Consider the following 26566-nt stretch of genomic DNA (forward strand, 5'->3'; position numbering starts at 1 on the left):
TGGCCTGGAATGTCATGAAATTTTTATATTGGTCATGGAACGGCCTGAGTGTAATAAAGTTCTGTTTTGATATATCCATACGTGTTTGTTCTGTGTTGAATACGAATGCCAGGCTAGGCAGGTCAAGTCATAGGGTTTTACATGCACATTCAGAACAAGCTATTGTAGCGCACGCCTGTCATGGGCCTCCGTCCATGGTTACTAATTAGTGGCCAAAAGAACCCCCGCAATAATCCCTCAGTTAGAATAATGCTCACCAGAAGAGGCCATATCGAATTGCTGTTCAAAGCCCTCTTAGGTGTTAGCCGAATATGCATAATCAGCATCAAGGTTATGTAGCTGATTAACCATTGTTTTATTTCTTTCTTCTTAAAACAGATCATATCTGGCAGGAATGGATGTTTTAATAAATGTTGATGATGTGGTTTGTGAATTTGTGAAAAAAATGTCGGTGTCTACGCTTATTCAGCACCCAACGTTTAATTACATCTGAAAAAAATATAACCCCGTATTACAATTCTTATGATTCATGATCAGTCCAAATTGTGGAAGGACAAAACCCCTCCCCTCTAAGAAAAGAAACACACACAACACACTTTAACATTCTCTAAAGAAACAGTACAATAATTGTTTAAAAGTATCGTACCGTCATACAATTTCGATCGACATATGTTTTCGATACTTTGTTTGTAACTGTATGTATCGCGAGATTATGCGAGATATTACGTCACTATCAGCTTAAACATAAACAACGAAGTGTCTTTTACCTCACAATATTAAAAATGCTTCAAGTCAAGCTGCCAACTTTATGTTTTAATTATAATACCATAAATAGTGTGCATGTTATCAGTTTTTCGTAATGCAATATTTTGGTATGAATGAAATGCCTCACATAGCGAAATCCAGGTATCACAAATCCCTGCAAAGTTATCGTCGGCAACACTGACATCTGACCTGCTAAAGTTCGACGATATACCACATGATCATTACACTGAACAATAAAATTTATGGAAGGCTGGTTGGGTTACCTCTTATGTCATTCACAGCAAAGATCTTTTCGGTAATTTCTGGTGGGGGCATGTTTACATGTGCATTTATATTTACTACAAATAAAGGTGGTTTGGTGGAATTAGATTTTTTGAAAATATATAGTTCTGTATCTCTGTCAGAGTACTTAAGGTGACAGTCTGAATTTAGGTGCCGTTGATACGTATAACAAGAGGATTAGACATTAGTCTATGACAAAAACATAATGTAAATATGTTTTAAGTGAACACTGTCTATTGGTCTGCAGATTATTCAATATTTTTTACAAGTTACAAACATTATATGATTTTATTTTCAAAAGAAGATTTTGATGTAAATTATTGCACGGAGTATAGACCCTTCACTGCCATAAAAAGGACAAAAATAGACAGCCAATGAAACTATCGAAAACATATGACGTTTGTGAAAATATTGCGGAAACACCTGTACGACTTAGCAGCTAGTGTTTTTGAAGGAATAGGCTATTTGGTGTTCATGGGAAATTATCACAGTTTTTCACAATAAACTAATGTGACTTGAGAAAGGTAAAGTAGTATTGTATACATGTACGAAGTATTGTTTTTATTATATTTTAATTTTTTGCTTATCGTATCGAAAACATATGACGCCAGGATAACAACTAATTGGGGGCGAACTGACAAATATTTGGGGGCGAACAGGCAAACAGTTGGGGGGCGAATCGTCTTGGGGGCGAACTGGTACATGGGGCGAACAGGTCAAAATGGGGGCGAACTGACCGGGGGCGAACTGGCTGGGGAGCGAAACGTTATGGATTCGTTCCTACTGACCTGGAAAAGCAATTTGTTTTCAACTTCAGAAAATGAATTTCGAGCCTTGTTTATTTGTTTTAATTTATTGCAAAATCCTTTAAAATAGGAAATATTACAACAAAAAACCATCCAGTTTCATACACACCTTTTTCAGTTCAAAACGAAACTTCTTCCAAAGTTCATAAACAGGAAGTCATCTGCAATGGTAGCAGATTCGCAGCATATATATTGTCTCATGCCACCTTTACTGGCTTTAGTAATTTTAAGTGATCATTGATGTTTTTTATTCATTCAATTTAACTTATTTGCGTGCTTATTTTCATTCAAGGTTTCACTAGAGCACACTGATTAATTAATCATCGGCTGTTGGATGTCTTGAACATTTGGTAATTCTGACACGACTGTGAACATTAGATTTTCAAAATCTTGATTACGGATATTTCTAGTCAAATAAAGATTGATTTAGCAAATACTGTTTAATGTTTTAAAACTGAGTAGCAATCTCTGAAACTTGCGTAGCAAATCGCCACGCGATACTGAACAAAATGTTCCCTGCACATAGTTATCAGAGGAAACCCGCTACATTTTCTTAATGCAGAGAAAACCACTACTACAGACTTTGGCAGTTGTGGTGCACTGGCTGTAAACTCAATCATTTGAACGGATCCACCGAGGTGGTTCGATCCTGTGACGAACCCAGTACCTATCAGCCTAGAGCAATAGCTTAACCACTACATCACTAAGGTGGGCGTAGTACATTATAAACTGTGAACCATTAATAAGCATATAATGCTAGATCGAATACTTCTTCGAAGATCTTCATTAAAAAAAACCCCACCTAGATACTAGTATGCATGCACACGTATAAAAACCACACACACACAGCCACTGTGGCACATACATACACATTCATCAATATATATATAACGTCGAGCGCAAGCGTATCCCTACGTATGCTTGCGATCGACGTTTATCTTGATGAACTACTACATACAGAATTTCACTAAACTCATAGTACAGTGCATAAATACTTGCAATGACGATTCAATATCTCTGAGTTTGTTAACTTCTCAAAACACGCATTTAAAACCATTATTTGAGACCTCAACTTGATAAAACAAATTATAATAATCTTGGGATATCAGAGAAATATTTTAATAAATTTAAATATATTTTAAATATAATAATAACAATAATAAATAGTAAACAGATGTATTTTGAAATATAAAACCCCCCACCAAAAACCGAGATAATAAATCCGCACTTAAAAAATGGCGACTACCATAGTGGTGCAGGGGAGAAAAAGTCGGCGAGGTAATTTTGTATTAGTATGGAAGGGTGGTCTTTAAAATCTTGTAAAGGTGGACAATTTTTTTGCAAGCGTGACTTCAAATTTGGGTATTTCATCACTAGTTAAACGTGATGTTTATAATGGCTAAATTGCAAGTGCTGATGTTGCTGGATACCTGATTTCGTTGTTTCATTTGTCCGTGAATCAATTTGGCTGGTCTTCCTATAGAATGCCAGGTTTTTCGCCCCAAGCACGTTCGCCCCCAAGCACGTTCGCCTCAGTCAGTTCGCCTCCAAAATATATGTCAATTCACCCCCAACACACTACCAGTTAGCCCCCAATGAATTACCAGTTCTCCTGCAAAAAAAAGAGCAAAGTTGAAAAAAGGCTTTGGTGTGTCTTCGCTAGGAATGACGTCAACTAAAGCCATATTTTATAATGCCGGTAGGGATGTAAAACAACGTATACAACATTTTTATCAAAGAACAACAAACATGGTTAGTTCATCAAGATTAAACTCGAGTGCAAGCACATGGTGAGGTTAATCAGCCCGAGTCATTAAGCCTATAGCAGATCTGAATGGTTCCGAGGAATTTTGCTCGGAACGGAATTGCGGTCAAAATAACAACTTTGTAGGTTTTTTTACTGAGCAGATTCTAGCAGACAATTTCAGCAAACATGCATGGCAGCGTTCTAAACACCGGACTCATATGCCTTTCGATTGTTATCTGTATTTTCCACTTTTAAACACACACTTATATGCTAATTATTAGTATTCACTATAACTTAAGAATTTTAGACTTTTAAAGAGTATCTTTATATAATAAAACGCACAAAAACAAAATAACAACCAAGACTCATTTTCATAGTCTTATATTGTTACTAATATCCATATAATTTATACAACATAACCGTTTTATTAACCTTTAGACTACTGGATTAATTTTTAACAAAAACCACGTTGAGTAGGTACAAGTTTATAAGTTTTACTCACATATATTCACTTCAATGTTTTATAAATACATGAAATAAAGTTCATATATGAATCGGTAAGTATTATTTTTGTGTATTTTTTTGTATTTTTTATTATTTTAGATCGGCTACTGGTGATTAAAATTAGGCAAAAAATCGAAAAAGTTGCGTTTACTTACGGGCATTTGTGGCCACCTGTCCAGTATTTATGTCCATTATTCCCGATAACAGTGGTTTTCTGACCAGAATTCTTTTTTAAACCCGAACTACGATTTATATTGCAATATTTGGTAATTTTCGTTGTTGGTAAAATTATCAAATTTATTATCAAATTAGCTGTCACAATCAGCTATCGATCCCTGAAAATGACCGCGACGTGCCGCCATTGTTGTCAAGCGAAAATACTTGCCGAAAACCACTTTTTGAACTCAAAATTTCAAGGTATTTTCAATTGAAAAAAAATCTTTTTTCTTTAATTATATTTCCGTTTCCGGTGAGTGTCCTGTGCAAAACGGCGGGAAATATGAATTGGGGAATGCACTGTATACAGTGTACAGTATATGGACTGATGTGATGTCGGGCGAGATATCTCGCCTGCAGTACTCAGAAGGTTAAGCACTTTTTTAATATCTGAAGTATCACTTTAAAATCATTCTGTACTACGGTAAGATGGGGGTGTTCAACTAGTTTCTTAAAGACCATAACCTGTCACACATTATAAAAGGGCCTGCAGATGGATGAAATTAATATTTAAAAAAATAAACGTATTTATCGGTCAGTCAAAATAAACATATATTGTCCTGAAAAAGTGTACAAATTTCGTCGTGATAAACTATTAAAGGCAACAAAAGTTATAGTTTTGATACTTTCCGAAATTATTTACCAACATTTTATGAAAGTACAAAAGTATGCAACAGTCTGAAAAGCTCGAGGTGGTAAATATGAATTACTGAATACAGCCGAAATGTCCTTACAAAATAAGATAAAAATATGTTTGCATAGTGACACTTATCAATTGCATATAACAAAGTTCAAATTATGTTTTCGTAATATTTCAACCAATATAACAAGCCATCTAATTACACATGCACACTTATTCACAGCAGTTCCCATGAGAGATTTACAGTGGAACAAGGCCCAGGTGAATAATAAATAATCAGTTAATTTTTGTATTACATTGTACACGTATATTGGTGCTCTGCAATCATTACACATTCATTTGTTTTGGGGGCGAGACGTAGCCCAGTGGTACAGCACTCGCTCAATGCGTGGTCGGTGTGGGATTATTCCTGTCAGTGGGCCCATGCCAGTGCACCACGACTGGTATATCAAAGCCTGTGGTATGTACTACCCTGTCTGTGGGATGGTGCATGTAAAAGATCCCTTGCTGCTAATCAAAAAGAGTAGCCTATGAAGTGGCGACGGCGGGTTTCCTCTCTCAATATATGTGTGGTCCTTAACCATATGTCTGACACCATATAACCGTAAATAAAATGTGTTGAATGTGTCGTTAAATAAAACATTTCTTTCTTTCATTTGTTTTGTTTTAGATGTCGTAGCTTACAGTGAGTTGGCTGTTCGTCAGAATGCAGCCATCATTGATTACTGCCGAACATCATTGTCAGCACTGTCAGGAGCAACAGCTGGAATTCTGGGATTGACTGCACTTTATGGTTTTGCATTCTACTTTATTACTGCATTATTATTGTCGGTAAGACATTCACATGATTTAGTATTATTTCTTCACAATTATTTCAATGAATTTCACTAGTATGTATTGCTGAAACTAGTATCTCACAAGCTTTTTACATTGGCTTAATGATTGTTGTTTATTAAAGAGCATTTTGCTCGGTATTGTGTCACAACTTGTCAGGTAAGTATCCAAGATTGGTACACTATTCTAAAGTCTTAAATAGTAGTCACCAATCAAACTTTATAAAACAAAATGTTCATAAGATATACAATTTTAACTGACAATCTTTCACATACACAAAGTAGCCAATATGAGTTACCTCTGTCTTTCTCAACCAAATAAAATATCGAAATGACCATATCTTACACATGTATCACATAGCTGGATTTAAAAAGATGTGCTGAGATGTTAAACACTGACCAATATCAATAAATCTTTAAAATTAGCATTATTCTTGCTTTTGATAATTGTATACATGTATGTGCTGGACTACCTCTGACACTTTTCAAAATCGCCAAATTTTTTAATATTAAAAATAATTGGCAACTTTTATTTCAGTTTGGTAAAATAATGTCATGTAAATACCATAATTGATATTTCGTTAAAAAATAACAGGATTTCCTTTTGAAGGCTAAATACCAATACTAAAACCAATGTTACAAGGAACTGTGGAATCCGTCTGCTCTGTTTTCAGATAATGCTTCTGTTGAAGGCAGGATCTCGGTGGCACAGCCAGTTTGTCAATCGGAGGACGCTGCTCATCAGTGGTGTGTTTGGCGGACTATTTGTATCCTTTTTATCAGGCTTGATAAAGTGTTATCATTAAATATCAAAGTTTCTTATTTATAGGATATTAAACAAGCTTCCATTTCGTATCCGGTTTATGTCTTTGAGTGAAATAATTTTCAGTTGTCACAAGCTTCAGTAAGTGACAGTGAAAATTATTTCATGAGGAACATAAACATGACACAAAATGGTTTGTTTAATATCCCATTTATTATCTGTAATCGTTTTTAATTTATGTCACTGATCTCATTTGATTGACGTTCCACTAAGGTTGTGGTGCACCAATTAGTGTTACATGTACATCCCACTTGACATTTTAGTGGGAAATGGAAATGTATTATTTAACGACACACTCAACACATTTTTTTTACGGTTATATGGCGTCGGACATATGGTTAAGGACAACACAGATTTTGAGAGAGGAAACCCACTGTCGCCACTTCATGGGCTACTTTTTCGATTAGCAGCAAGGGATCTGTTATATGCACCATTCCATAGACAGGATAGCACATACCACGGCCTTTGATATACCGGTCATGGTGCACTGACTGTAGCGAGAAATAGCCCAATGGGCCCGCTGACGGGGATCGATCCCAAACCAACCACGCATTAAGCGAGCTCTTTACTACTGGGCTATGTCTCGCCCCTGTTAGTAACACTTTGCTATGAACCAAGATATTTGTAACCATATGGGTAATACTTTTTTATTCCTCTCAGTGTGGTTTCAAACTGTATTGCCAACATACATGTAGATAAAGATTGTTTTAATGAATATATCACTAATAACTGACTGTCAGTTTAATAATGGTAACCCACGGTTAAATGGAGTTGTCTTGTTTGATTTGTGGGTTGGGTTAAAGGACACTTGGGCAGAGTTCAGCCAGACCAAGCTAAAAAAAACGGCCACTAGACTGACTTATGCGCTGCTCAGTAAATCAAATGGCTAAGCCGGGAACCAATCAAATAGTTTGTGAACAAAATATTTGCTGGTTCAAATTGGGGCTGATGTAGTAGAAAACAATGTTTTATGATATATCTGTATTTTGTGAATGCAGAAAAAAAGCTCAGAAGTTTTTAAAGTGATATTTCACATGACTATCAACAAGAAGGAAGGAAATGTTTTATTTAATGACACACTCAACACATTTCATTTACGGTTTTATGGCGTTGGACATGTTTAAGGACCACACAGATATTGAGGGAGAAACCCGCTGTCGCCACTTCATGGGCTACTCTTTTCAATTAGCAGCAAGGGATCTTTTATATGCACTATCCCATAGACAGGATAGCACATACCACAGCCTTTGATGTACCAATCGTGGTGCACTGGCTGAAGCGAGAAATAGCCCAATGGGCCCAATGACGGGGATCGATCCGACCGACCGCACATCAAATTGACATGATAATTTTTCCATTGCAACTTGTGCTCTCTGGAAGATTGAATACGAAAACGATTAGCTAGTCACTAAATGGTTTAAAGATTAACAGCAACCTGTGTAACCTTAATAGTTGGTTTCTTCGTTTGTGTATTAGATCATATTGTTATGTATACAATTTTACTTTTGTTTTTCTTTTTTTAAATGTTAATACATGTACATGTACTAATTATGAGAAAGTTTTATCAGGAGGCATTTTCCTTAATTCATTTTTCAGACATATGTATTGTTCTGGACGTATCCTTTCTATTACATAACAAGAAGAATGTTTTTGTTATAATTGTGTATGAAGCAGTCTCATTTTTGTGGTAATATTTATTTTTTCAGTTTCTGTACATTACCTAAAATAAGAATCTGTATGATAGCACTATGAACATACTAGTGAGTTGATAGTCTTTACAGGTTGGATTTCAGGTGACTTGGTTTAGATTGTGCATCTCCAAATATTTAATATTGTACAGCTTTGTCAGGACTCCAATATAGGTATATTGTAGTGTTTCCATAAATCAGTACATGTGATCCATTTATCATGTTTTAATTCTTTAATTTTAGCCTTAGTTAATAGCATTGATCTGTTCAACATCCAGTAGATAAAAGCTTTGAAAATGTCATTATGATACACATGTATATGGAAGGCACAAGTTATCACTTTAATTAAATGTAATTACCCACCTGTCCCCTAAAACAAACCCAATCCCAAACCTGAAAGTCTATTTAGTTGGGATGTACCTCTCGAGTAGTCTAAAATGTCTAAGTAGAGGAGGTGTTTTGGGCAGAAGAACTACGAAAAGAACTTGGGCAAATATACGGCCCTTCTCCAGCTATTTCTATGTTAAAATAGCATTTTACAACAAACAAAAAAAGTTGTTACAGTCCTATTAGCTGTTAGTAAAATGTAACATTGTATATAAGAAATAAAATGTTACTTTGTGGATAAGCGAAACCTACATTCATGAGTGATTGGGAGCGAGAGTGAAAAGCTCTCTTTAAAACAGCAAGGTCAGTATTTCCTTAACAGTTTTGTAGATTTTTATACGGGATGGTTCACGTCTACTAGACTCCTCATTTCAACATGCTGGTCAGATCGTCATTTGTTTATCATTAAACAGTTTTTGTAAATATGCAATAAAATATTTAATACACACTTTGTTTTGTTCTTTCTGAAAATGAATTGATCGTGGAAATAGTTGTCACCAGGGTGCTGTGTAACTGATGATTATGTCGAATTATCCTGCAGTCACTGTTTCTGTTGGCCGATTACAATAACAAATTAAAGCAACGTCGAAAACATATACTTTGCCTGTTCCAGTTGCTAATGACGTCACTTTCTAACAGCGTTATTAGCTTTCCAGGTGTTATTTCCATTTGATCCCTGAAAAAGAATGTAATTAACCAATCACAATACAGAACACGCTCACCATCAGTTTACAATAGCAGATTATGACTTTTAATGTCACATGCATTTTGTAGGTCATCATACAATGTATTTGAAATAACAGAATAATAGCTTTTCCCATTAATTTTTATGGACTTTAATAAAAATAATAATTGGTTAATAACACCAACTTTATCCTGTTTTGGCTAAATCTTCACAGGATAAAACCGATATCCTACATCATTAACTAGTAATAACACTATCACAGTGTTGAATATGTATCGGTGATGTGATTTTTATGAGCCTGCACAAATTTCCAGTCTTGGATTTGTTGGCCTCCTACTGGTCAAACTAGGTTCTCTCCATCAATCTGTATAGTTTTGCATTTGGGCTAAATAAGCTGGCATAAAAACTTCACCAGTTACACAAGTTCCAATTGTGACATCACTGTCACTTCTGCCATATATCAATTTAACTAACACAGTTTGCATTCACACTTGCATTTAAACTGTTTTAGTTATACCAGTTTAACCAACATACAAAAGTGTTTTAGCTACATGTACACTGGTATAGTAACAACAAATCGCATTCACACTTACATTTTTAAACTGGTTTAATTATACCAGTTTACTTAGTGTAAATGTGAACGCAGTATTAGTTGCAATCCATGTACAAAGTCTGTTTTTGTTTAACGATACCATTAGAGCACATTGATTTGTTAATCATCAGCTACTGGATGTCAAACATTTAATATTTTTGACATAGTCTGAGAGAAAACTTGCTACATTTTTCCATTAGTAGCATATGCACCATCCCAGACAGGATAACACATACCACAGCCTTTGATATACCAGTTGTGCACTGGCTGGAATGAGAAAAGTCCACTGACTGGGATCGATCTCAGACAAGACTGCAAATCAAACCTGCACTTTACCACGGCTACATCCTGCACCACAATCCATGTACAATTGTGTAGTGATTCATTTAGAAATCTGTACAACTGGGTGGTACTAATGTGTAGTGATTCATTTAGAAATCTGTACTAATGTGTAGTGATTCATTTAGAAATCTGTACAGCTGGGTGGTACTAATGTGTAGTGATTCATTTAGAAATCTGTACTAATGTGTAGTGATTCATTTAGAAATCTGTACAGCTGGGTGGTACTAATGTGTAGTGATTCATTTAGAAATCTGTACTAATGTGTAGTGATTCATTTAGAAATCTGTACTAATGTGTAGTGATTCATTTAGAAATCTGTACTAATGTGTAGTGATTCATTTAGAAATCTGTACAATTGTGTAGTGATTCATTTAGAAATCTGTACTAATGTGTAGTGATTCATTTAGAAATCTGTACTAATGTGTAGTGATTCATTTAGAAATCTGTACAACTGGGTGGTACTAATGTGTAGTGATTCATTTAGAAATCTGTACTAATGTGTAGTGATTCATTTAGAAATCTGTACAGCTGGGTGGTACTAATGTGTAGTGATTCATTTAGAAATCTGTACTAATGTGTAGTGATTCATTTAGAAATCTGTACAGCTGGGTGGTACTAATGTGTAGTGATTCATTTAGAAATCTGTACTAATGTGTAGTGATTCATTTAGAAATCTGTACTAATGTGTAGTGATTCATTTAGAAATCTGTACTAATGTGTAGTGATTCATTTAGAAATCTGTACAATTGTGTAGTGATTCATTTAGAAATCTGTACTAATGTGTAGTGATTCATTTAGAAATCTGTACAATTGTGTAGTGATTCATTTAGAAATCTGTACTAATGTGTAGCGATTCATTTAGAAATCTGTACAGCTGGGTGGTACTAATGTGTAGCGATTCATTTAGAAATCTGTACAGCTGGGTGATTCATTTAGAAATCTGTACTAATGTGTAGTGATTCATTTAGGTACTAATGTGTAGCGATTCATTTAGAAATCTGTACAGTACTAATGTGTAGCGATTCATTTAGGTACAGCTGTACTAATGTGTAGCGATTCATTTAGAAATCTGTACAGCTGGGTGGTACTAATGTGTAGTGATTCATTTAGAAATCTGTACAGCTGGGTGGTACCAATGTGTAGTGATTCATTTAGAAATCTGTACAGCTGGGTGGTACCAATGTGTAGCGATTCATTTAGAAATCTGTACAGCTGGGTGGTACCAATGTGTAGCGATTCATTTAGAAATCTGTACAGCTGGGTGGTACTAATGTGTAGTGATTCATTTAGAAATCTGTACAGCTGGGTGGTACTAATGTGTAGCGATTCATTTAGAAATCTGCATAACTGGGTGGTACTAATGCAAATATGAATAAGCAATATCCAGATTTATGGCAAACATGGGAGCCTATGTGCTTATGTACCTTGACTATCTGTTCACAAAAGTGGGTTGGTGAGAGACAAGTTGATGTAGTGACCTCACCTCTTCACAGACATATTAAAACTTGCTCCGGGTGGGATGAAAAAACCAGGGTGCTTGAGAAATCAGTACCTCACTGATGAGACACCTAGGTTGGTGATAAAATGTACATCAGTAGTAGAGCACTTTGAAATGTACATTTGCTTGAACTATAGAATTACAGTTTATAATAGTCTTTAAAAAAGTTTGTTTTGTTTAACACCACCACTAGAGCACATTGTTTTATTATTCATCGGCTATTGGATGTCAAACATTTGGTAATTCTGACATATAGTCTTAGAAGAAAAGCCGCTACATATTTTCATTAGTAGCAAGGGATTTTTTTTATTACGCACCATTCCGACAGGATAGCACATACCACGGCATTTGATATACCAAACGCGGTCAATCAGATTGAAATCATCTCTACTAATTTACTAGTAGTTATTAACCAGTGGAGCTAATTTTAATCAGATGTAGCCCAGTGGTAAAGCATTCGCCTGATGTCCATATATTAATTTTTATAAGCTGCTGAGTCTGTTTTATTTATAAAGTACAATATTCGTAATGGAAACATTTTCCCCATTAGTAGCAAGGTATATTTTATATGCAACATCCCACAGACAGGATATCACATACCACGGCCTTTGATATACCACAGCCTTTGATATACCAGTTGTGGTGCATTGACTGGAACAAGAAATAGCCCAATGGGCCCACCGAGCGAGCATCAGGTGAACGCTTTCTCAGTGTGCTATGTCACGTCCCTAGTTTTAACAATAAAGAAAGCAAACAATGGAAAAATTGAAATTTATTGAAAATGCAAGTTCTCACAGTTTCTGCTTGGACGGAATGGTAATTAATATCGATGAATAAATTAAATGAAAACAATAAATTGCCAATTGAAAACCATACAAAATTACACAATATATATAAATAATGTAATGAACTAACTTGTTAACTAATATCCAAATAATTATTGGGAAATTTAATATATTTGCTTCTCAGTTGTAATTATATGTCAGTATCAAATTTGACCAAATTACGAACAATTATTCTTGACCACTGCATGCAGCTTTTTAGATGCAGAACTTAATGATACAAGAATCACTTGTGTTGCAGTGTTTTTTTACTGACAAAATACTGAGCTTGTTTATTTTCACGTATTCAGAAGAAATAGGCCCAGTATCAATAGTACATTAAAAAGTTAACACTTTGGTGCAAAATTCAACTGTAACAAAATCGATCTTTCCTTATAACCTTCCCTTGAATGTCTTCTCCTTTTTTTTGGCTATTCTTTAATTCTTGTTAAAAAAATTGTGGTCTTGCAGCTTCAAAAAAAGGTGCTACGGTACTCAAATGGATTCCTTAGAGAGAAATATTTTTTGTAAGAATTGTTACCGGAAAGATAATGACTTTGGGACAATATTTATAAAAGATTTTTGCATCAGACTAGAATAAATAGCATGCAGGTATACATGTGCAATATAAAAGACATTGTTTTGTGAAACTTTATATAACATAAGTACAAAAATATATACATATTTTTAAAATTAGGACATCCAAAAATCCAAAATTTAGACAAATTTTTTATTTTTATTTTGCAGATATATTGCAACATATTGAACTGTATGGTTTTATTTTGTTACTAAAGAGAGCATGATGTTTATACTACATATAATATATCTTTCATTAAGTAGCTTCGTGGATTGGACAATAATTTTGATACCGACACCTATGTATATGGCTATCCTACCTTTTCAGGTAAAACACACAATATACACAAAATAAGTTTGACAATCTTTCTTCACAACATACATTAAAAAACATCCCCTCATTTGAATGAACTAGCTTAAATATTATTTATTTAAAATGCATGCATGTACAAGTAACATACCAGTTTTGTAAACACATGATCGGCTTCTTTGTTTTTACCATACAAATTTATTATGTGATGTATGTGCTGGGAAAATAATAATAACCGTCAAAATGTTCATACTGAAGTATTTTCAAACACCCATACCAAAAAAAAAAGAAGAGATATTCTTAGTCCTAGGCCTTTAAATCCTTTTAACATTATTAATATTAAATACTTGCATATTCCCCGATTTTCAGACATCCTAATGTATGTTGTAGAGCATTATGGATTTTTGCCAACTATAATTTCATACTGGATTTTCCCTTTCACAAAAGTAGACTAGTTTTGAAACATTCAGGAAAGTGGGGCGAAGGGTAATTGCACTTGTTAAAATAATCTGTTTGAGGGGTAGTGCGGTTAGTTCAAATGGGTGTGTGTGATGTTTTATGAGTTTTGAGGTGTGCAGAAATTCCCACCAATATATATATATATATATATATATATATATATATATATCTGCAAGTGCCAAACAAAATTAAAAATAACTGGGTCAAAAGGAATCCCAAATCTCTATAATGACATCATAATGCTTTATATTTCAAACCTAGATTTTAGCTTAAACTATCCAGCTGTATCAGATGTGAGTAGATTAATTATCTTCTATCTATTCTAAGCACAGCAACAAACTTTGGATTGTCCCTTTAATACTTGTACAGAAGTATAAGAGCAATAATACAGTGAAACCGCTCAAAACCAGACCCTCTGTAAACTGAAATTCTCTTTAAACCACATGTTTTTCACTGTCCATTTTTAAAGATCGGAACAAAAAATAACCTCTCTAAACTGGGTACCCCTTAAAACAAGACATTTTACTTGGTTCAGTTTAAAGAAGTTTCATTGTACTTTAATAATAACCAAAGAATGTGGGAGTTGTGTGTTTTTAGATGGGCACATAGTTAAAAAAGAAAAGAAAAGAAAACAAAGATGTTCTTTGTACAGTAATTTGTTTCTTGGCCAATGCTGTGTTTGACAAAAAGTCCTTTTTCTCCAACATAATTGGGTAGTAACCCTAATTTTAGAGGCACTTTCCACATACTGATCATGAAACATCCATAAATCACTGAGATCCAGCCAGATCTGTGAATGACAGGTTCCAAATATAGGGATTATACCCATCGTTCTGAAAAGACAAATGAAAAACAGAATTAAAACTGGAGCTTAGACTAATTGTGTGAATAGCTCTTTCAACCTCTTCTTTCGTAATGTAAAGTATGCATATTAGTTTTTTTTATAATAATGAATAATTAAATTTCTGTTACATTCATTACCATATAACGTTGCTGATTCACACAGTTTGCCGATCTTTTTTTTTTCTTTCATAAAGATGACTGTAAAAGAAATAACAGACAATTTGTAATAAAAAACAACAGTATTAACTTAAAATACATGCAAGTTATTAAACTAAATAATAATTTTGAATGCTACTTTCTTACATAGCCTCGTAAAAGATGATCCGCTGTAGATCAATGTTGTCTCCAACATATGTTGGAAATCACTTCTGAGGCTTGCGATTGGCTGTTCTGAGTTTATAACCATGAATTAATGAATGATGTTTGAAAAATACATCAGCTATTGGGTGTCAAACTATGGTTAATGCAGAAATAAAGTGATGAACAACATCAATATAAAAATTCACAAGGTAACTTAAAACAGGATTAATTAAGTTTTGTGCAAAAAATACAAATATCACAAGTAAGGAAAATTAAATTTAAAATAAAATCCAATACCATGAAAAAATTACAACAAACGCTTCCATCACATTTCTTCTACTAAATATATCTTTTATAGTTTCCTTCAGATGATTGCACTCGACCAAAATGTAGTGTACCATCAGAGTACACTGACAGTGCTCACACTGAGGTGGAGCATCCTTCTTCAGAATAAATGAATCAATCAAGTATGTATGACCAATGCGAGCACAACAAGACTATTTCATCCTTCCTGCACTACCTACAGGAGGACTGCCATTCTCCCAGGAGAGGTAATGACCATGTCTCCCCAGCCATGCCATCCAATAAAACAAAAATGGCCGAAATTGATTGCTATAAATTATCCTGAAACTGACTGCGCGATGACATAAAAGTTAACTGTATGGGTGAGTGCCATAAATACGTTTTGTGATACTATATAAGATACCATTTATCTTACAACTCGTTTAAGAATGTACCCAACTTGGTTTTGTTTGTTAGATTGATTTTTTTTTAAACTCGTAAGATAAATGGTATCCAATGGCCACTGATGAAGTATTCTCTACATCAAACAGAAACTGATGAATTTGCAAGTGACTATAATGGATGTTAAATGCATATAAAAAAATTAATTTTTAAACCTATGCAACTGATGTAACTTTTTTTTTTACAATAACGTTATATTTAAATAAAAACAAATTATGATAAAAACTCATTTTGAAGACAAACTGCTGGAACAGCCCAGGTGGTCCATTTCACCTTTGCTCTTCCATCAGTTGCTGCCATCTCTGTATCAGAAAAGATTTAACCTATGGAATTTGATGACACTTTGTTGACAAATTTTATTTTTAATTTATAATAAGATTTTGGTTTTTTTTGCACAAAATGTTATGAGTGTTTGTATGGGATTAAAATAAAATATGTTTTATATTGAAGTTATTCATTATAGAGATACATAATAATGCCAATTCATCAGTTCTCTTTTAACACAAAGGGACTATACATGCAGTGGATTCTTATAGTATTAAGATAATAAAAGTTTAACACTGAAAGAACATATTCCATACCATCATTTACTAGTATTTTTAGATGTACTATTATACTAAGTTTTTTTTACTGGTGTGTGCTTTAAAGTGGCAGTCTGCATACACAGTGGGAACATTTTGTTTCTTTATTTGGGTGAGGGATGGGGTTTTGACAGTAACGAGTTAAAGTTTGTTTTGTTTAACAACACTACTAGAACACATTGTCAAACATTTGGTAATTTTGACATATAGTCTTAGAGGAAACCCACTACATTTTTCCATTAGTAGCAAGGGATCTTTTATATGCACCATCCCAGACAGGATAGCACATCCCACAGCCTTTTATATATCAATCGTGGTGCACTGTCTGGGATGAGAAATAGCCCAATGGGCCCACAGACGGGGATCGATTACAGATTGACCACGCATTAAGTGAGTGCTTTACCACTGGGCTACATCCCGCCCTCGGGACAGTAAAGAGAGGCTGGGGGTATGATCCCACAACAAAGAAACCCCGGACAGTAAAGAGAGGCTGGGGGTATGATCCCACAACAAAGAAACCCCGGGACAGTAAAGAGAGGCTGGGGGTATGATCCCACAACAAAGAAACCCCGGGACAGTAAAGAGAGGCTGGGGGTATGATCCCACAACAAAGAAACCCCGGGACAGTAAAGAGAGGCTGGGGGTATGATCCCACAACAAAGAAACCCCGGGACAGTAAAGAGAGGCTGGGGGTATGATCCCACAACAAAGAAACCCCGGGACAGTAAAGAGAGGCTGGGGGTATGATCCCACAACAAAGAAACCAAGTTACCTTTAACTGTTATTCAGTCAACTTGATATCAGTTTTGGGCAGCATTGCTTCAGTTTCACTTAACCTGTAGATAAAAAAAACATATTTAAAAAAAAAAAAATCTTATAATAATAGTAATAACAATTATTTATTTATAAAGGTAACTCATTTACATGTAGTACAAAACCATTCTTCCCTGGGGAAAATCAAATTGCTCTATGTATACATTGTAACAACATATAATATACAATATATAAAACTATACATTATATACAAATGTACAAGGCCGATGTGTTTATACAACTCCGTTTTTTAGTACTTAACAATATGGACAGTGATGATTACATCTTATCAAAATAGTACAGTGAAACCTCTTAACACCAGACCCTCTGTAAACTGGAATTCCCCCAAAACCGGAAATTTTTCACTGTCCTTTTTCAAAAATCTGTACAGAACTTAACCTCTCTAAACTCGATACCTCTTGAAACCGGACATTTTACTTGGTTTTGAGGGTGTCCGGTTTAGAGGAGTTTCACTGTATTTAAAGCAATTCTATTTTGAATATATTAAGACTTCTAGCCATTTTGCCTCAAGCTGGTCCATATAGCAACACCAGAATACTGAAGACTTTTCTTGAAGTGTTCCATTTTTCGCTTTGGCGTTAAAAGGTTTTCCTCATTTGTGGTGTGCAAGCCAGTTTTGACTGTATTTTACTGAATATATTTTGTAGTTAGCATGGCTCACCCTGCCCTATAGACAAATTAGCCACTTTCTGGGGGGTTTTTATACAAAGTGGCTACAACATTAAGTAGTTGGCTAATATAAATGTTTAAATTTCTTTTTTTAAATAATTTTGAACAAAATACTCCACATATCTGAAAATTGGTAATTTTAAAGCAAAATTCTTTCCAGTGTTAGCTCTGATATATGGAGGAGAAAGAGATTTGTAAACAAGAATAGTTTTTTTGGTATATCTTTAATATCCATAATCTCTTCCACTCATTCCCAGGGTATAGCTGTAAATAGGGGATCTGTGTATAAAAAATAAAAAAACAAAAACACCAAACATGTTATGTCTTAATGAGATATATTAACTAAGTACTGTGGTCTCCATTTTCCACTAACTGGTAAACCCCCAAGTTTAAATAAAATGGCAAAGTAAGAGGGGTGGGGGTGGCTGATCTAAACATCTTTTTCTTTAAATGTTGCATACCAATAAGAAACTGTGATACTACAATAATTACAATAAAGGATTTGTTTTATATTAAAAATATACAAAGATATATTCACATTCTATTTTGATTTTAACCCTTGGTGGTTGGGTGTAGGCTAGTCCGGATGATCCTGCAATGCTGAACCAAGTGACAGATAAAAACAGCCAATTTATTTTAATTCTATTTTGTTTTTAAATTTTTCTCCCTGATGGGAGTGGGCCAGTCCCGGAGGTACTGCAATACCGGGTCAACCCGTGGCAAAGGCGGAGCAAGCCCCTGACACTTCGCCTAGATCCAAAAATCAGTTTAATATCGATGTCCCCCAATGGAGGACGTATCAGATATTAAGCTGATAAGAACAGATACTACACTTTGATCTTAGCCAAAAGGCCGAGAAGCGATACTGAGCAAACCTCTAAAGTAACTATTTAAAGATACGATAAAACAAGTCAAGCCAGGTGTCCTACATCTTGAATACTGAGTCAAGTTAAATAACTAAACAACTAAAAATACTTTTAACTACAGATTAGATGCTAGTAACTGTAAACCTAATTATTAACATTTTTGTTATTTTGTAAACAAACCCATAAACAGAACTACATACAGTTTACAATAAACTACCTTGGATTTTAAAATGAGTCGACTTCCCTACGTAGAATACGTAGCATTGATACACAGCCTTTGTGTCAAGCTAAAAATAGACTTGTTATACGACTATTTTGGATGAGCTACTGGCAGGGTCAAATGACCTATTCAAGCTGAGGAGCAATAAATAGAAGCTTGCATTTGAGTGGCAATGCCTCTTTGTTGCAAAACAATAGAAATCAATAAATGCTACTTTATTGAGAACATAAATGTAAAAGAATACTGATGTAGTGAAAACATGTTAGTGTGTGCATCTGAAAACATGTCAGTGTGTGCATCTGAAAACATGGAATCATAATTATATATTTCATGTTTTATTTACACATTTATAAATAAATTGTTAGCTTTCAATGTTATTGAGTTTGGGGTGCTAATTATGTAACTCAGGCACTGGCTCATTATTTGAACAAATGGGACGGTCTATTTGGTAACAATACTTTGTCTGCTTCCAGTTAATTGTGGCAAGTCGTATTTGTAGGTAACCTGTTATCGTGAGTAACAAAGGAAGGAAGGAAATGGTTTATTTAATGACGCACTGAACACATTTTATTTACAGTTATATGCCGTCAGACATATGGTTAAGGACCACACAGATACCGAGGGAGGAAAATCACTGTCGCCACTTCATGGGCTACTCTTTTTGATTAGCAGCAAGGAATCTTTTATATGTACCATCCCATAGATAGGACAGCACATACCATGGTGTTTGATGTACCAGTGTGTGTGTGTTTACAAAAAATATAAAACAAAACAAAAAACACCTAATTATATATAGGTCTGCAATTAATTTATATGACATATTAATTCAATAATTACGCAACAAGGACAGAGTTCAGCCAGGCGAGCAGAAAGACAGATGGAAGTATGTTAAAAAAAATTTAATGTCTTAACAACATAATCATTACATTAGGAATATCCCTATTGGGTCCTTTAAAAATTCAAACCCATCCAAGTGCCTTTTTGGGGTGTTTTTACAGTTGTCTCGCCAAGTATGATGATTAAAAAAACAAAACACTGCAATTGCCCATGGGAATCGGCAATACCATGGAGATCGCCATGGAGATTTTCATTCTCCACGGCACTCATTTTGCTGTGGCCTTTATTACAAAATATTTCAAGGCATGTTTTTGGGCCATGGACATTTTCTTAATTGCAAGGGTTGAAGAGCCAATCAGCAGCGCACATTTCATTAACACGACAACATGCATGTGATTGTGAAGCTCAAAAATCATGTGAAAACTTTGCCATTCTTTCGTGCTTAGTTAGACAGTGTCCATCTTGTGTGTCCGACAGTGTCTATCTTCTGTGTCCGACAGTGTCCATCTTCTGTGTCTGACAGTGTCCATCTTCTGTGTTCAACAGTGTCCATCTTCAGTGTCCAACAGTGTCCATCTTCAGTGTCCAACAGTGCATTGTCACCATGTGAGAAATAGTTCACCTCCAAGCCGGCCAATGGGAACCAAATTGGTTCCAAGGTATTTAGCAAAATGACCACCACAGTATTTACACAATCATTAAACTAAATAGTTTTCTCTCAGTAATTTTCCCAACGGTGGTTGTGTGTTGTTGTTGTTTTTTGGGTGTGTGTGTGTGTGCGTGCGTGTGTGTGTTTATGTGTGCGTGTGTGTGTGTGTGTGCTTATGTGTGTGTGCGCATGCATGTGTTTATGTGTGTGTGCGCGCATGTGTGTGCATGCATGTATGTGTGCACGCATGTGTGTGCATGCATGTATGTGTGCGTGTGTTTATCTCGTAACTTTTTTCAATGGAAGGAACATGTCACGGGGATTCTATAATACCCGTAACTGAATGAAACACGATTGTCCAAACATCTCTCCTAACTGTATATCTATTAGATCTCTCTGTAACGGGCAGTTCAAAACCGCTTTGGCTCGTCTAGGTATGATCAGAGATAAGATCTTATATAAAGTATATATTATTATAGCACGTTTAGTTCACTAGAAAACACAACAAAAACACAATACACTTTGGAATCTGTATTAACCTACACTGACAAATGTATTGCCGCAGTAGTTAATTAATAACAACAATAATAACGACCCAGAACTGATCACTTAATTAGTTAATCTCTAGGTGTCTAGTTTACACAATATGCGAATCACTTCTCCGTGACAACACCCACACGTGTGATAATTGAGAAACGCTAAAACACACACGTGTGATAATGGAGAAACGCTTCCAGAGGAACTCAATTAATAAAGGAATTACAACACTATTCCTAACCGGTTAATTTTTAATTAACCCTACTACTTGTTCAGTAACCTTGTAACACAGAATTAATACTGGTACCTATCACAATAAAGACAATAACCTACAGTTTACCCAGGTCTTCTAGGATGACTGGCTAAGCTTTATATTACCAAATACTCCTATAAATAGAACAAAAAGTCTACGATTTACTTCGTCAGATGACCGAAGACACTGTCTAAAGAATATTGGTATAATACAGTATTAAAATATTTAAAGTCACATCAATCACATCAAGGTTATACAACAGAGCAGAAATAATATATTTACCAAAGTCCGGACGGACAACGTTCCCCCGGGATACCTTCCTATGGTTTTCTAGATATCTCTAAACCCTAGCTATTTATTCAAAACTCTCAGAGACAGCGAATATCGCCTGGGGGTACAACGCGGTACCTCACCTATCATCTGATATTGCACCTCTCCCAGAGTCGGTATATGTTTCTCTGATCGACAGACTGGCTGTCGCCATCGTCGCCAAATCACGGTTGTAAAAACCGCACTCGCGGAGGTATTACGTAACTACTCGCCACATGGCCTCCGCACCTGGCTGGGTGTGTATTAGAAAGTATAACTCGAGGACCGTCGCGCAGAAGTATTACGTAACAAGTTGCCCCTCCTGGGCTAAGTGCAATGAAACTGCACACGGCCCTCTAACACAATTAATATCGCCACAGGCGAAAACAAAATTAAGAGCATGTTCCGTCACAGAACATCATGAGACTGGTTATATATTATTGTGTAATTTATGTGTATTAAATTGGGGCATCAAATCATGTGTGTGAAACGGTGTTTGTGCAGTCCTTGGTTTTTGAAAAACAAAGGTGAGTGAAAAATCGCACACCTCAAAACGCTTAGGCGAGTGAAAAATCACATTCATCAAAATGCTAAGGCGAGTGAAAACCAAGCATTATTAATTTATGAAGTAAGTGGTACATGTAAATGCAGATACACATGTTGCAAAAATGAACCAATAAACCAATAATGTTTTCTTCTAATTTTATGTTGTTTGGTTTATTAGTGTAGTCTGACTTCCTTTCCCTTTCAGGAATGGAGTTATAATTTATTAATAAGTTTCAGGAGTATAGAAATGTAATTATAACATGTACACACTGATGCAGACAATTTGATTTTTTAATTACAATATGTACTATTCAGATAGTTTGATATATATATAATTGTGTGTATCACATTATCTTACACTGAAAAGGTGTATATATATATATATATATACACACACACACCTTTTCAGTGTAAGATAGTTTGATGAACGTGCAGCTAAACATATATAGGAATCAATTTTTTCTTGAATTTCATTATTATGTACAACGAATATTAGGATAGTTGGGATGGGAAAACCCCACTGGTTCTGAGAAGGTGGTTCATGAACTACGTTCCAAGCATCTCAGGTCTGCACTACCGACTATTATTAAAACAATTTTTTTTTAAATAACATATGTCTACAATTACTTCAATTGATAGTATTGGTTGGGACATTGACATTCACATGGCATTTTTAATTCAACAATTGCGCAACCAGTCTCCCTCCCTCAATAGTTTGTAACACGCCATTTGACCTGTAAGTTACGAACGGCTCTGACAGCGTTAGCCATTTATCTAGAAACTCTGACAAAATCTGTCATTACAAAGGATTTTATTCCAAACATTGCAATGCCATAATAAAGATAATAAAAAACCCCATAATTTTAGACCTCATCATCAATGCGTAATAAGTTGTCAAGTAGACCAGCGTGTGCATACAGAATTCCAAGAGTAAAAATAATCTGACCCCGATAGCTCTGATTGGTCAATATGCCACAGAGTACTGCACATCAAATCATGTTCCAGTCACATGGTCTGTGACTTTCTAACAAACGAAACAAAAACTAAATAGTCGGCAATGATCACTGATTACTGTTACTATAGTGTGTACATATATACATATATAAATAACATATGCACATTCATTAAGCTCTGGCTGAAATTCAAATATATAAATAAAGTTTTATTTCATTTTCTTTAAAGATAAAAAAGAAAAATAATAGACGTAGAAAAATACCTAGGCTTATTCCTACATACCTATTATCATTTATTTTCCTTCTTTTTATTATTCAGTCTAAATTTCTTTTTTTCTCTCTTGTTTTTTTAAAGAAAGTGTAAAATTACATGATTGCCATTTTTGGGACCTCACGTAAACTTTGTAGGCTAACAGTTATGAACTAATCGAGACAATTTTACTGACTTCGCTGATTTCTGTAACGAGTTCATTTGTTTCAGAAGCCACTATTTAATTCAATCCTTTTTCTCTTTTTGCCATAACTATATGAACAGTATAAATGAGTTATACTTATCAGACGTGATCTATTACCTTACAAACATGGACTGTTTCTAATTAATAATAAATTAAATAGGCAAAGAAATTTTGATTGAATTGGTACGTCTTCGAAGATTGTCTATTAAACCGGTGTTTTCCAATTTGTATAGCAAAGATAAGTACCAGTCATATATTAAAATCTTTCATGGACGCATGTTCTTGTAACATTTTTTTCTGGTATTATTAAACAGATCTTTCTATCACCTACATAAGATAAATAGTGGCAATCAATATACAAAATTATTTTATGTGCGCTGTTTGTTAAGTGTAACATGCATTATTTTTCACACTCGCCAGATTGAAATTACGTGCGCTGTATGAGCACGATCACAGTATGAGACAGGATTGTCATCCTAATCTACTGTCTGCTTTGTGACCAGATTAGTTACATGTGTTAAATAATAACAATAATAAATGAAGAAACAAAATATAAATAGTGCTTACAACAAAGTGTATGATATGTAGATAAGTGTAGGCCTACATATAATTGTGTGTTAATACTTACTAATCATTGTTATACATTCAGTATCACTGACATTTATTATTATTATTATTATTATTATTATTATACATCTTACCATTAGGAAATTGTATCATACTTTTTCAGATTAACAAGTTCATATTTAGTACAGAATTATATAAAAACAACAATATTGTTAAACTAAGGAAACAAAATATTTTTCGAAACCTTTTTGGCTTCGATTTCTAATTAAATGCATCCAGAATTGTATTTGGTATGTTACATAAAGTTGGCAATGATGCATTGAACTTGGGAATTTTTCTCTGGAGTAAAGTAATTAAAAAGTGATTTGGGCCTCACGTAAAAGACAATAAAGACATTAAAAGACAGTATAGAGCCATTTGTGTATGTGCAAATATGTTGTGTCGATTTGCAAAATGTTCAGAATCTGTTAAAACATAAATGTTATTTGTGAGTTATTTAGTAATTTGTAGTAATGTATACTGATGGATAGTCAGACAGTGACAAACATACAGTACTAGCAAGATGTTTGTTAGTCACAGAGTAAAAAACTTTTGCCCTTTACTTCGCTCAACAACATATTCGCTGAAAAGCAGAATCGAAGCAAGCTTAAACAACCTACTCGCCCACCTGCAGTGTACAAGTGTGTATGTCAAATCTGTATGTATAAATCGCTGGCACAAGCTACTGTATACTATGTAATCAGTTTTGTATGTGATATATAATTTTGTATGTTCTATGGGATTACTGATCCGAAATAAAATGTATCATTATTATTATTATTGTTATTATAAAATGTTAGAAGAAAATAAGCCATATAATGAAATGACACTTTTTAAATGTTAAGTTAAAAATTTCATAGAAACTGAATACTCTGCTATAGTTGAACAGCCACCCAGAAGAGAAAAGTGTCTCAAGTATTAGTTCTACGAAGATATCCTTGCAACTTGCATGGATGCCTTCGAATTACAAATATTATTGTAAAAATCAAAATTAAAAATTATTTTCATATCAAATCCTAGTATAATAAAGTAATTTTTAATCATAATAATTGGTACATATCTGATTTTTAATCATCGAGAACTGGTTACTGTAATTGTTTAATTGATTAAGTAATTGACTTAATGCAAGCAATTTTTTTTTTTAATTCTATAAATAAACTGGGTACCCAACATGTTCAGATCTATCTGAAATATACTATAACTATAACTATAACTATAACTATAACTATAACTATATATATATATATATATATATATATATATATATATATATATATATATATATATAGTTAAATATAAAAAAATGTCATGGAAACAGACAACATGAATAAAAAATAGGGAAAAAAATTCTATTTTGATTTTAAATTTTTCTCCCTGATGGGAGTGGGCCAGTCCCGGAGGTACTGCAATACCGGGTCAACCCGTGGCAAAGGCGGAGCAAGCCCCTGACACTTCGCCTAGATCCAAAAATCAGTTTAATATCGATGTCCCCCAATGGAGGACGTATCAGATATTAAGCTGATAAGAACAGATACTACACTTTGATCTTAGCCAAAAGGCCGAGAAGCGATACTGACCAAACCTCTAAATTAACTTTTAAAGATTTGATAAAGTAAGTCAAACCTGGTGTCTGACTCCTTGAATATGGAGTCGAGTAAAATAACTACACAACTAAAAATATTTTTCAGTACACATTAGATACTACCAACTGAAAACCCATTTATTATATTTTTGTTATTTTTGTAAACAACCCACAAAGCAGAACTACATACAGTTTACAATAAACTACCTTGGATTTTAAAATGAGTCAATTTTCCCAAGTAGAAAACGTAGCCCTGATACACTGCCTTTGTGTCGAGCTAAAAATAGCCTTGTTATAATACGATTCATCGACTGTTAGCAGGGTCAAATAACCTATTCAAGCTGAGGAGTATCAAACAGATGTTTAGTTCTAAGTGGCTTAGCTTAGCTTAGTAACTTGTTTAACGTGTCCATATACCACTAGGGTTTCGAACACGCCTATCCCGAGTCCGGCCTCCGATAGGATCGGGGTTCTGACTCGGGACAAGATTCTAAGTGGCAAGTGGCAAAGTTGCTTACTTGCAAAGCAAAAGAAATCAATTACTGCTACTTTATTGAGAACAAACAATTTAATTATAAAAATACTGATGTAGTGAAATCACGTTAGTGTGTGCACATATTCTTATTTGCAATCAAAAAATATATTATTAATTAATAAAATATCCCTATTACATATTAATTATAAGTACATTTATTTTTATTTCAATTAATTTGTCTTTAATGAAAAAAGAATGGCCCAAAAGTGTTTAGTCTACCATGCCTTGAGAAATGTCTAGGGAAAACACTATGGGCTGAATTAATATATGTGT

The 26566-nt window shown here is 34.4% G+C and overlaps 2 protein-coding genes, 1 long non-coding RNA gene and 2 other non-coding genes across 5 annotated transcripts in view; 1 reads left to right on the forward strand and 4 right to left on the reverse strand.

Moving 5' to 3' along the window:
- LOC121375276 (kelch-like protein 5) overlaps positions 1-2014 on the reverse strand; it is a 100747-nt gene extending 98733 nt beyond the window's left edge. Inside the window, exon 1 of the mRNA XM_041502651.1 lies at positions 1963-2014. The gene's annotated coding sequence lies outside the window, so the exon portion shown is untranslated. The remainder of the gene's footprint in view (positions 1-1962) is intronic.
- A 1005-nt stretch (positions 2015-3019) lies between these two features.
- LOC121375661 (ER membrane protein complex subunit 6-like) lies at positions 3020-9137 on the forward strand. The gene is made up of 5 exons (XM_041503223.1): positions 3020-3131; positions 5631-5791; positions 6468-6560; positions 8213-8232; positions 9022-9137. The coding sequence occupies exons 1-5, from the start codon at positions 3089-3091 to the stop codon at positions 9050-9052; spliced, it is 348 nt and encodes a 115-aa protein (XP_041359157.1). The 5' UTR covers positions 3020-3088; the 3' UTR covers positions 9053-9137.
- A 3430-nt stretch (positions 9138-12567) lies between these two features.
- Positions 12568-17278, reverse strand: LOC121376129. Its single transcript, XR_005958406.1, has 2 exons — positions 17215-17278; positions 12568-14807 (listed from the first exon to the last, which is right to left on the reverse strand). It is a non-coding gene; the product is annotated as an uncharacterized LOC121376129 (long non-coding RNA).
- Positions 17279-18616: 1338 nt separating this feature from the next.
- On the reverse strand, positions 18617-18809 carry LOC121376615. The gene has a single exon (XR_005958504.1). It is a non-coding gene; the product is annotated as a U2 spliceosomal RNA (small nuclear RNA).
- A 6745-nt stretch (positions 18810-25554) lies between these two features.
- On the reverse strand, positions 25555-25747 carry LOC121376617. The gene has a single exon (XR_005958505.1). It is a non-coding gene; the product is annotated as a U2 spliceosomal RNA (small nuclear RNA).
- Between the last annotated feature and the right edge of the window lie 819 nt (positions 25748-26566).

This window comes from Gigantopelta aegis, chromosome 6, assembly GCF_016097555.1.
Source record: "Gigantopelta aegis isolate Gae_Host chromosome 6, Gae_host_genome, whole genome shotgun sequence".
Classification (NCBI taxonomy): domain Eukaryota; kingdom Metazoa; phylum Mollusca; class Gastropoda; order Neomphalida; family Peltospiridae; genus Gigantopelta; species Gigantopelta aegis.